We start from the raw sequence: 12,863 nt of genomic DNA, 5'->3' as shown, positions 1-12,863 counted from the left end.
GCAGAGATCTGTCCCTTCAGAGAACTCGCAGAAAATCCTTTCTCCAAACCTTCTTGTAGAAAGGAAAGAATCTTAGGAATTTGTATCTTGTTCCATGGGAATCCTTTAGATTCACACCAACAGATATATGTTTTCCATATATTATGGTAAATTTGTCTAGTTACAGGCTTTCTAGCCTGAATAAGAGTATCTATTACAGAATCTGAAAACCCACGCTTTGATAAAATCAAGCGTTCAAACTCCAAGCAGTCAGTTGGAGGAAAACCAGATTCGGATGTTCGAATGGACCCTGAATAAGAAGGTCCTGTTTCAAAGGTAGCTTCCATGGTGGAGCCGATGACACATTCACCAGGGCTGCATACCAAGTCCTGCGTGGCCACACAGGAACTATCAAGGTCACCGAAGCCCTCTCCAGATTGATCCTGGCTACCAGCCTGGGAATGAGAGGAAACGGTGGGAATACATAAGCTAGGTTGAAGATCCAAGGTGCTACTATTGTATCCAATAGAGTCGCCTTGGGATCCCTGGATTTGGACCCGTAACAAGGGACCATGAAGTTCTGACGAGAGGCCATCAGAACCAAGTCTGGAATGCCCCATAATTGAGTTATTTGGGCAAAGATTTCCAGATGGAGTTCCCACTCCCCCGGATGCTCCTCCATCGCCAGGGAACTCCTTGTTACCCCCTGATGGTTGATATATGTAACAGTCGTCATGATGACTGATTGAAACCTTATGAATTTGGCCTTTGCTAGTCGAGGCCAAGCCTTGAGAGCATTGAGTATCGCTCTCAGTTCCATTATGTTTATCGGGAGAAGAGAGTCTTCCCGAAACCATAGACCCTGAGTTTTCAGGGGTTCCCAGACCGCGCCCCAACCCACCAGACTGGCGTCGGTCGTGACAATGACCTATTCTGGTCTGCGGAAGCTCATTCCCTGTGACAGGTTGTCCAGGGTCAGCCACCAACGGAGTGAATCTCTGGTTATTTGATCTACTTGTATCGTCGGAGACAAGTCTGTATAATCCCCATTCCACAGTCTGAGCATGCCCAGGTGCAATGGTCTTAGATGAATTCGTGCAAAAGGAACTATGTCCATTGCCGCAACCATCAACCCTATTACTTCCATGGACTGCGCTATGGAAGGAAGAAGAACAGAATGAAGTACCTGACAAGAGCTTAGAAGTTTTGATTTTCTGGCCTCTGTCAGAAAAACCTTCATTTCTAAGGAAACTATTATTGTTCCCAAGAAGGGAACTCTTGTTGACGGGGACAGAGAACTTTTTTCTATGTTCACTTTCCACCTGTGAGATCTGAGAAAGGCTAGGACAATGTCCGTATGAGCCCTTGCTTTTGACAGAGACGACACTTGAATCAGGATGTCGTCCAAGTAAGGTACTACTGAAATGCCCCTTGGTCTTAGCACCGCTAGAAGGGACCCTAGTACCCTTGTGAAAATCCTTGGAGCAGTGGCTAATCCGAATGGAAGTGCCACAGGTAATGCTTGTCCAGAAAGGCGAACCTTAGGAACCGAAAATGTTCCTTGTGGATAGGAATACGTAGGTACGCATCCTTTAAGTCCACCGTGGTCATGAATTGACCTTCCTGGATGGTAGGAAGGATCGTTCGAATGGTTTCCATTTTGAATGATGAAACCCTTAGAAACTTGTTTAGAATCTTGAGATCTAAAATAGGTCTGAATGTTCCCTCTTTTTTGGGAATTATGAACAGGTTGGAGTAAAAACCCATCCCTTGTTCTCCTAATGGAACAGGATGAATCACTCCCATGCTTAACAGGTCTTCTATACAGTGTAAGAATGCCTGTTCGAAGATAATTGAGACCCGTGGAACCTTCCCCTTGGGGGTAGTTCCTTGAATTCCAGGAGATAACCTTGAGAAACTATTTCTAGCGCCCAAGGATCCTGAACATCTCTTGCCCCAGCCTGAGCAAAGAGAGAAAGTCTGCCCCCCACCAGATCCTTCCCAGATCGGGGGCCAACACTTCATGCTGTTTTGGCAGCAGTGGCAGGTGACTTGGCCTGCTTACCCTTGTTCCAGCCTTGCATCGGCCTCCAGGCTGGCTTGGTTTGAGAAGTATTACCCTCTTGCTTAGAGGGTGTAGAATTAGAGGCTGGTCCGTTTCTGCGAAAGGGACGAAAATTTGGCTTCTTTTTAGCCTTAAAAGACCTATCCAGAGGAAGGGCGTGGCCCTTTCCCCCAGTGATGCCTGAAATAATCTCTTTCAAGTCAGGGCCAAACAGTGTTTTACCCTTGAAAGGGATGTTAAGCAAAAGCGCTCTGCGCGCCACGATAGCAAACCCTGAATTATTCGCCGCTAATCTAGCTAATTGCAAAGCGGCATCTAAAATAAAAAAGAGTTAGCCAATTTAAGAGCTTGAACTCTGTCCAAAACCTCCTCGTACGAAAATTCTTTATTAAGCGACTTTTCTAGTTCTTCGAACAAGAAAAAGCGCAGCTGTAGTGACAGGAACAATGCATGAAATTGGTTGTAGAAGGTAACCTTGCTGAACAAACATCTTTTTAAGCAAACCCTCTAACCTTTAATCCATAGGATCTTGAAAGCACAACTATCTTCTATAGGAATAGAAGTGCGTTTGTTTAGAGTAGAAACCGCCCCCTCGACCTTGGGGACTGTATGCTATAAGTCCTTTCTGGGGTCGACTATAGGAACTAATTTCTTAAATATAGGGGGAGGACAAAGGGTATACCGGGCCTTTCCCACTCCTTATTTACTATGTCCGCCACCCGCTTGGGTATAGGAAAAACATCGGGGGGCACCGGAACCTCTAGGAACTTGTCCATCTTACCTAATTTCTCTGGAATGACCAAATTGTCACAATCATCCAGAGTAGATAATACCTCCTTAAGTAGTGCGTGGAGATGTTGAAATTTAAATTTAAAAGTTACAATATCAGGTTCTGCTTGTTGAGAAATTTTCCCTGAATCTGAAATTTCTCCCTCAGACAAAACCTCCCTCCTGGCCCCTTCAGATAGGTGTGAGGGTATGTCAGAACAGATATCATCAGCGTCCTCTTGCTCTTCAGTGTTTAAAACAGAGCAATCACGCTTTCTCTAATAAGTAGGCATTTTGGAAAAAAATGCATGCAATAGAATTATCCATAACAGTCATTAATTGTTGTATGGTAATAAGTATTGGCGCACTAGATGTACTAGGGGCCTCTTGTGTGGGCAAAACTGGTGTAGACACAGAAGGGGATGATGCAGTACCATGCTTACTCCCCTCATTAGAGGAATCATCTTGGGCAATATCATATCTATGGCATTATTATCCCTACTTTGTTTGGACATTATGACACAAATATATCACATATATTTAAATGGGGAGACACATTGGCTTTCATACATATAGAATATCGTTATCTGATGGTTCAGACATGTTAAACAGGCTTAAACTTGTCAACAAAGCACAAAAAACGTTTTACAATAAAACCGTTACTGTCCCTTTAAATTTTAAAACTGAACACACTTTATTACTGAATATGTGAAAAAGTATGAAGGAATTGTTCAAATTTCACCAAAATTTCACCACAGTAACTTAAAGCCTTAAAAGTATTGCACACCAAATTTGAAAGCTTTAACCCTTAAAATAACGGAACCGGAGCCGTTTTTACAATTAACCCCTATACAGTCCCAGGTATCTGCTTTGCTGAGACCCAACCAAGCCCAGAGGGGAATACGATACCAAATGATGCCTTCTATAAGCTTTTTCAGTGGTTCTTAGCTCCTCACACATGCATCTGCATGCCATGCTTTCCAAAAACAACTGCGCATTAAAGGCGCGAAAATGAGGCTCTGTCTATGACTAGAAAAGGCCCCCAGTGAAAAAGGTGTCCAATACAGTGCCTGCCGTTTTTATTAAAACAATCCCCAAGATTTAACAACTATTAAAAGTAATAATCTGCCAAATATACTTAGTAAAGTAATCGTTTTAGCCCAGAAAAATGTCTACCAGTTTTTTAAGCCCTAATGAAGCCCTTTATTCTTTTACTTAAAAAAAAAAAAAGAAAATGGCTTACCGGTTCCCATAGGGAAAATGACAGCTTCCAGCATTACCGAGTCTTGTTAGAAAAGTGTCATACCTCAAGCAGCAAAAGTCTGCTCACTGTTTCCCCCAACTGAAGTTAATTCCTCTCAACAGTCCTGTGTGGAAACAGCCATCGATTTTAGTAACGGTTGCTAAAATCATTTTCCTCTTACAAACAGAAATCTTCATCTCTTTCCTGTTTCAGAGTAAATAGTACATACCAGCACTATTTTAAAATAACAAACTCTTGATTGAAGAATAAAAACTACATTTAAACACCAAAAAACTCTAAGCCATCTCCGTGGAGATGTTGCCTGTACAACGGCAAAGAGAATGACTGGGGAAGGCGGAGCCTAGGAGGGATCATGTGACCAGCTTTGCTGGGCTCTTTGCCATTTCCTGTTGGGGAAGAGAATATCCCACAAGTAAGGATGACGCCGTGGACCGGACACACCTATGTTGGAGAAATGAGGGTTTAAAGCTTTGTTTTGGCCCAAAAAGTTCACCAGGACCCTCCGGTGTTGTAGCTTGCTGCTTGTCAAGAGAAAACAACTGCGCAACTGAGGCGCAAAATTAGGCCCCGCCCATCTCACTCAATGTTTCTAAGGCCTCCCAAAAACACACAAAGCGTTTTAACTAGCCATGTGGGGTCTAAAACCCCAAAAGAGCCATGCACCCTCAATAAAGTTGTCCCTCAAAAACTTATTAACAGCACTCCCAGTATCCCATATCATTCAAACTGAGTGTCAACCATAATTTCAATTAGCCCTTATGCAAGCTTAGTAATGCCATTATAAGTCTAGGATTACTGCTTACCCTTACCCTCCTGGGTATGTCAGCCTTTCTGAAATACACAGTCTCTTCAGAAAAAAATGACTGAACATACCTCATTGCTGCATAGCATGAAACCGTTCCTCACACTGAAGTTTCCTGTACTCCTCAGCCTCTGTGGGAACAGCAATGGACCTTAGTTACAAATGCTAAGATCATCATCCTCCAGGCAGAAATCTTGATCCATCTCCTGCCTGAGAGTAAATAGTACACACCGGTACCATTTTAAAATAACAAACTCTTGCTTGAAGAAAATAAAAACTAACAGTTTATCACCTCTTTCACTTTACCCTTCCTGCTTAGAGCCGGCAAAGAGAATGACTGGGGGGTGGAGTTAAGCGGGGAGCTATATAGACAGCTCTGCTGTGGGTGCTCTCTTTGCCACTTCCTGTAGGGAAGGATAATATCCCACAAGTAAGGATGAAACCGTGGACTCGGTACATCTTGCAAAAGAAAAGGCACTTACCTGGAGTCTAGCTGCCCGGCAGGAAGACAGTTTATAAGGCATGAAAGGACACATACTCCTTACAGAGACCTGTAGAAAAAAGAAAGAACAGAGTAACCAACTCTGGCTTTCTATAACTAGAGCAGCAATGTGTTAGGAAACAAAGTAAGCACAACCTTACAACTTCCTAACTGCTTAAAAGCCACCACTACTCTGCTGCAGAGATTGACGTGGACTACAGCGAAACCCAAATCCTTGCTTGAAGGGATAAAAACCCCTAAAAGGAAACATTTCTTCAGACACCAAACTTCACCTCCTCCATTGACAGAGGCAACGAGAATGACTAGGGATTATGGGTAGGGGAGTGACACTTAACAGTTTTGATGTGGTGCTCTTTACCTTCTTCTGCTGGCCAGGAGTGATATTCCCACTAGTAATTGAATGACGTTGTGGACTCTCCATATCTTAGGAAAGAAAAAGTTCTGCCTCTGGGCTACAGAGGACTAACACTAACAGACCCATTTGAGTGTATTTCAGTAGACAGAAATACAACAGAAAGAGGGAGAGGGGAGTTGGTGGGAGAGATGTAGAAACATCAAACTGTCAAGCTTTCATTCTCTATCACCAACTGGATGCTATCTAAAATCCCAGCCTGTATCCAGTGTTGACACTATGATCATAAGATAAATGAAAAACACAGAAAAAGCATTAATGGGACTGAAATGCTAAACATTAAACATTCCCGATTAAGATACAGCATGTATTTATTTCCAATTTGCTTTATCTAATTTGCTGTTTTCTGAGTATCCTTTGTTGAAGAGTAAACCTAGGTAGGCTCATACAACCTCAGTCTTTAGCACTCTATGGTAGAGGTTTGCAACAGTTCATAACACTGCTACAAGAAATTTTGTAAAACACCACGCCATAGAATGCAAAAGACACATGCACTAATCTGAGGTCTTATGAGCCTACCAAGCTTCAACAAAGGATGCTAAGTAAACGAAGCAACTTAGATAGCAGTATATAAGTATATTTGAAAGTTGTTTAAAAGTGTTTGCTCTAACACAAGAAAGTTTAATCATAAACTGGCTCTTTGATCTTGCTGAATATAACCCACTCAAAAGTTTTCTTTTGTAAAAACTTTTCAAATCACATGTATTTTTTATGTTGACAAATATGGTAATACTTTGTTTATACTGACTAAAATGCCATGGGTATTTTTTTAACACATTATATGACACAGAACTAATTTTTAAGGATTGATTTCCTCCTTTCATTAATAAAAGTACAGATTATAATAATATTTAAATAATTCAAAACAACAATATGCAAGTTACCTCTTCAGAGTCTGACAAGATCTTTTTCTTCATGCTGTTATAAAGCGGAATTATGTCATAACAAGTTTGGTCCCTGCATGAGAACAGATATTCACATTAAGATAGGTGTAATACAGAGTACTTAAATTAATTATGGGCATTACAAAATAAAACAAAACAAAAAAAAAAACATTCACAATTTAGTAGATAGATATATTTCTAAATACATGTTCTTAAGTGTGCAACGCCTTCATAAATATTGCAATTTTCTGTAACAGGCAATTTATTTAAACGGATATGAAAACCCCAAATGTTTCTTTCACAATGTAGATAAAGCATACATAGGTAGGCTTAGGAACATCAATGCAATACTAGGAGGGAGCTGCTGATTGGTGGCTGCAAAATATATGACTCTCATATAGCTCCCAGCAGTGCAAGTCTGCTCCTTCAACAAGAGATACCAAGAAAATGAAGACAATTTGATAAAAGAAGTTGGAAAGCTGTTCAAAATTGTATGCTCTATCTGAATCATTACATTTTATAAACACTTATTTTAAATAAACGGTTTAAACTATTGGATTCTCCTAATTCTCTATTTTCATTTTATGCACACACAGGAGTTGAAAGACCTACCCAGAAGCCAACTACCAACTCAAAGAGGCACGTAGCAAAGTGGAAGACTTGAAGGAAGCAATTCTTTCCTTCTCACGGACAGAGCCTTTCCCTTGCCTCATAGGATTGAGGTAGGGTTCTGTAAGTACAATATTACACCAGAGTTGTATTATGTTTTATTCACAAACTCTTTGAAAGTTTAGTGTAAAAAACATTGAAGAATCCATCTGAAATAAGGGCTCTTTATTAAAGGAACATTAAACCCACATTCTTTCTTTCACAATTCAGATAGAGAATGCAATTTTAAACATGTCTATATACTTCTATTATCTAATTTGCTTTAATCTTTAGATATCCTTTGTTGAAGAAATAGCAATGCACATGGATGAGCCAATCACACGAAGCACCTTTGTGCTGCCACCAATCAGTAGCTACTGAGCCTATCTAGATATGCTTTTCAGCAAACAATATTAAGAGAATGAAGCAAATTAGATAATAGAAGTAAATTAGAAAGTTGTTTAAAATCGCATGCTCTTTCTAAATCATGAAAGAAAAAAATTGTGCTTCATGTCCCTTTAACTCATGGACACTGAGTCAAAAATATACTTACGATTTTAGCCAGTTAAATAGGCTAAAGAGGTATGATATTTCATACACTAGAATTGTACATATTTTATTTATTTGTAAAACTCACAATCTGGATTTGGAGATTTTCTGTATACTTACACATATATGTATATCATTGATGAAAAGTAATCCGCTTTAATATTAATATCCCTGTGTGCTTAAAAACTTCTATCTTGTCTGTTGTTTTTTATCTGAATCATGAAAGAAAAATGTTGTGTTTCATGTCTTTTTAAAACAAGCAAAACTCACATAAAATCTAAAAATCCAGTTATTACTCCTGGAAATTTCACTCCTGGCCACTAGAAAGAGGCAAACATTCCCAAAACTCCCCACTGGTAAACTAGTCTAACATATAACCCCGTGACAAGAAGGTAGGTAGGATAGGACAAAAGCAGGGAAAAAGAGGTGCAAACTAGAACTGCTGCCAGAAAAAAAAAGATAGAATTAAAAAATGGTCGGGTCTTGTGGACTCTCACCACCATGAAAGAAATTAAAGGAGGAGGAATTGGCTTAATCCTGATTAAAGCGGAAAAACCCTTATCCAAACCATCCAGAAGAGATTGAATCATTCTAGGAATTCTAAAGATTACCAGCTAAAACCCTGTTTCTCACACAAAGAAAGAAAAACCTTGTGATAGTTTTTTCTTGCCAAAGGTTTACAGACCTGAATTAAGGTTTCAATGAAAGAATCAGAAAAACCTCTCTGTTTTAAGACTAGGTATTCAATCTCCAGACCATCAAGTTGAGAGATCATGATGAAAAAAAGGACCTTGAGATAGAAGCTTGTAGTGCAGAGGAAGAGACCACTGAGGACAACTGGAAATCTGCTCCAGATCCGCAAACCAAGTTCTGCGAGGCCAAGCTGGAGCAATCAGAATTACTGATGACAGCTTCTGCTTCATCCAAGTTATCACTCTTGGCAAAGGACCAGTTGGCGGAAATATGTAAGCCAGATGAAACTACCAAGGAGCTATAAGAAGATCCACAAACTCCACCTGAGGATCTCTGGACCTCACACAATATCTGTGAAGCTTGTTGTCCAACCAAGAATCCATCAGGTCTATCTCTGGGAGACCCCACTGTTCTACAATCTGAATGAAACCTTCCAGTAGAATAGACCAATTCAAAGGATGAAGAGATTGACGACTGAGAAAATCTGCTTCCCAATTGCTAACTTCTGGAATAAGAACTGCAAAAATTGTAAATATTGTTCTCTGCCCAAGTAAACATTTGTGAAACCTCCTTCATCGTCAAGGAAGTGTTAGTTTCCCCCTTAATTATTGATATAAGCCATTGCTGTGACATTGTCTGATTGAAAATGCATATAAGCTTCTTTTAAACCTGATAACAATACAGGTTGGACGAACAAGCAATGCCCCCAGAAAAATAGACTGGCGATTTATACACCAGGAAAGATATTGTCTTGTTCTGAGATTTAAAAGGATTTTCTAAAAGAGCTGAGTGCACCATTGATAAAGCATACAAAGCTGAAGAGGTCTCATGTGGAACTGAGCAAATGAAAAAGCATCTGATGCTGCTATCATCAGACCTAACACCTCCATGCAAAAAGCTACAGTAGGAACGTGAATTCACTGAAGACTTGAACAAGCTGTTTGTAACTAATTTAATCTCCTTTTGATCTGTCAAAGAGAGGTTAAGTCTATAATGACACCAAGGTAGGAGACTCTGGTTAGAAGAGAAAGAGAACTCTTTTAAATATTGATTCTCCAACCATGTAAGAAACAACAAGAGATTGCTCGTATGAGATACTACTAAAGGTAAAAATGGAGCAAATACCAAGATATCGTCCAGGTAAGGAACCACCAAAATAGCATGAGCTCTTATAAGACAAAAAGAGTTCCCAGAACCATCGTAAAAATTCTGGGAGCAGAAGCCAGACCAAATGAAAGAACAGCAAACTGAAAATAATTTGTCCAGAAAGACAAATCTTTGAAACTGGTGACAATCCTTGTGAATAGAAATATGATGGTTAGCGTCCTCCTAATCTATCGTAGACAAACTGCACTTGTTGAACAATAGGTAGAATAGTTCAAATCGTTAATAATTTTGAAAGTAGGAAATCTGCTTAACATCTTTAAATCCAGAATAGGCCTGTAAGTTTGCTCATTATTGGAAACAAATACATAATTTATACTTACCAGATAAATTCCTTTCCTTACGGATATGGAGACTCCATGGCTTCATTCCTTACTGTTGGGAAATACAACACCTGGTCACCAGGAGGAGGCAAAGACACCCCAGCCAAAGGCTTAAATATCCCTCCCACTTCCTCATTACCCCAATCATTCTGTTGAGGGAACAAGGAAAAGTAGGAGAAACATTAAGGTATAAATTGTGCCAGAAGATAAAATAAATAATAGGGGACTGCCCATAGACAAGAAAAAACGGGCAGGGGCAGTGGACTCTCCGTATCCGGAAGAAAAGGAATTTATCAGGTAAGCATAAATTATGTTTTCCTTCATAAGATAGGGAGAGTCCACTGCTTCAATCCTTACTGTTGGGAAAACTGTACCCAAGCTCAAGAGGACACTGAATAACAGGAGGGAACAAAAAGGAAGAGGCGGACCCTATTCTGAGGGCACCACAGCCTGCAAAACTTTTCTCCCGAAAGCTGCTTCAGCCGAAGCAAAAACATCAAACTTGAATAATTTTAAAAAGTATGTAAGGAGGACCAGGTAGCTGCCTTACAATTCTGATAACTAGAGGTCTCGTTCTTAAAGGCCCAAGAGGAAGCCACTGCTCTAGTGGAATGAGACGTTATCCTCTCAGGAAGACAATGTCCCGCTGTCTCGTAAGCTAAGCGGATCACACTCATTAACCAAAAAGATAGGGAAGTCGAAGTAGCCTTTTGCCCCTTACGCTTCCCCGAATAGATAACAAACAAAGAGGAAGATTGTCTAAACTACTTAGTAGCCTGAAGATAGAACTTCAAGGCGCGGACCACGACCAAATTGTGAAGTAAGTGTTCCTTCAATGAAGGAGGATTAGGACACAAGGAAGGAACCACAATCTCCTGATTGGTGTTGCGATCTGACACAACCTTAGGAAGAAAACCTAATATAGTACGTAAAATTGCCTTATCTGCATGACAAATAAGATAAGGGGGCTCACACTGCAAAGCAAAGATATCAGAAACTGCGCGCAGAGGCAATAGCCAATAAAAAGAAAACCCTTCCAAGATAACAATTTAATGTCAACGGAATGCAGAGGCTCAAACGGAAACTGTTGCAAAACCCGAAGAACGAGATTTAGGCTCCAAGGAGGAGCTTCAGATATAAACATAGGTCTGATCCTAATCAGAGCCTTAACAAAGGACTGCACGTCTGGAAGCACAGCAAGTCTCTTGTGCAATAAAACCAACAGGGCCGAAATCTGTCCCCTCAGGGAACTAGCAGAAAGGCCCTTCTCCAGTCCATCATGGAGAAAAAATAAGATCCTGGCAACCTTAACTCTGTAAAAGAAAGGTAGCAAGGTGACAGCAGAAATATTTATTATATTATAACATAAAGGCAACAAAAACAGGCGACGTTTTGGGATCTTATCCGTTCCTCATGCCCTTACCTTAACAAACAAACTTTACTCCTTTATATACACACATACCACTAGGTGGCACTATGGAGCAGTTAACCCTTCAATTGACTATTATCTTATACAAGTGTAAATTATAAAACACATCTAATCTATCCAAGTATCATTATACAGAAATACTGTTATATATTAACTAGGCAACAAAAACAAAATTTATGCTTACCTGATAAATTTATTTCTCTTGTGGTGTATCCAGTCCATGGGTTCATCCATTACTTGTGGGATATTCTCCTTCCCAACAGGAAGCTGCAAGAGGACACCCACAGCAGAGCTGTCTATATAGCTCCTCCCCTAACTGCCACCCCCAGTCATTCGACTGAAGACAAGCAAGAAAAAAGGAGAAACTATAAGGTGCAGTGGTGACTGTAGTTTAAAAATAAAAAACACCTGCCTTAAAATGACAGGGCGGGCCATGGACTGGATACACCACAAGAGAAATAAATTTATCAGGTAAGCATAAATTTTGTTTTCTCTTGTAAAGGTGTATCCAGTCCATGGGTTCATCCATTACTTGTGGGATACCAATACCAAAGCTTTAGGACATGGATGAAGGGAGGGACAAGGCAGGCACTTAAACGGAAGGCACCACTGCCTGTAAGACCTTTCTCCCAAAAATAGCCTCCGAGGAAGCAAAAGAATCAAATTTGTAGAATTTAGAAAAAGTATGAAGCAAAGACCAAGTCGCCGCCTTACAAATCTGTTCAACAGAGGCCTCATTTTTAAAAGCCCATGTCGAAGCTACCGCTCTAGTGGAATGAGCTGTAATTCTTTCAGGAGGCTGCTGGCCAGCAGTCTCAAAAGCTAAGCGGATTAAGCTTCTCAGCCAAAAAGAAAGAGAAGTTGACAAAGCCATTTGGCCTCTCCTCTATCCAGAGTAGACAACAAACAAAGCAGATTTTTGACGAAAATCCTTCGTAGCTTGTAAATAAAACTTTAAAGCACGAACTACATCAAGATTGTGTAACAGACGTTCCTTCTTAGAGGAAGGATTAGGACATAATGAAGGAACAACGATCTCCTGATTGATATTCTTATTAGATACCACTTTAGGAAGAAACCCAGGTTTGGTACGTAAAACTACCTTATCTGCATGGAAAATCAGATAAGGGGAATCACACTGTAAAGCAGATAACTCCGAAACTCTTCGAGCCGAGGAGATAGCTACTAAAAACAGAACTTACCAAGATAAAAGTTTAATATCTATGGAATGCAAAGGTTCAAACGGAACCCCTTGAAGAACTTTAAGAACTAAATTTAAACTCCATGGCGGAGAAACAGGTTTAAACACAGGCTTGATTCTAACCAAAGCCTGACAAAACGCCTGAACGTCTGGAACCTCAGCCAGACGTTTGTTCAAAAG

At 40.2% G+C, this 12,863-nt stretch overlaps 1 protein-coding gene across 1 annotated transcript in view; it reads right to left on the bottom strand.

Moving 5' to 3' along the window:
* LOC128644387 (PH-interacting protein-like) overlaps positions 1-12,863 on the bottom strand; it is a gene marked incomplete at its 3' end in the record, with an annotated part of 122,279 nt that overhangs the window by 50,146 nt on the left and 59,270 nt on the right. Inside the window, exon 4 of the mRNA XM_053697015.1 lies at positions 6,677-6,749. Coding sequence (XP_053552990.1) covers positions 6,677-6,749 — 73 coding nt within the window. The remainder of the gene's footprint in view (positions 1-6,676; positions 6,750-12,863) is intronic.

The sequence above is a fragment of the Bombina bombina genome, unplaced genomic scaffold (assembly GCF_027579735.1).
Source record: "Bombina bombina isolate aBomBom1 unplaced genomic scaffold, aBomBom1.pri scaffold_747, whole genome shotgun sequence".
NCBI classification, from domain to species: domain Eukaryota; kingdom Metazoa; phylum Chordata; class Amphibia; order Anura; family Bombinatoridae; genus Bombina; species Bombina bombina.
Note: the sequence above shows the minus strand (reverse complement) of the source record. Positions and strands in the feature narration are given on the sequence as shown.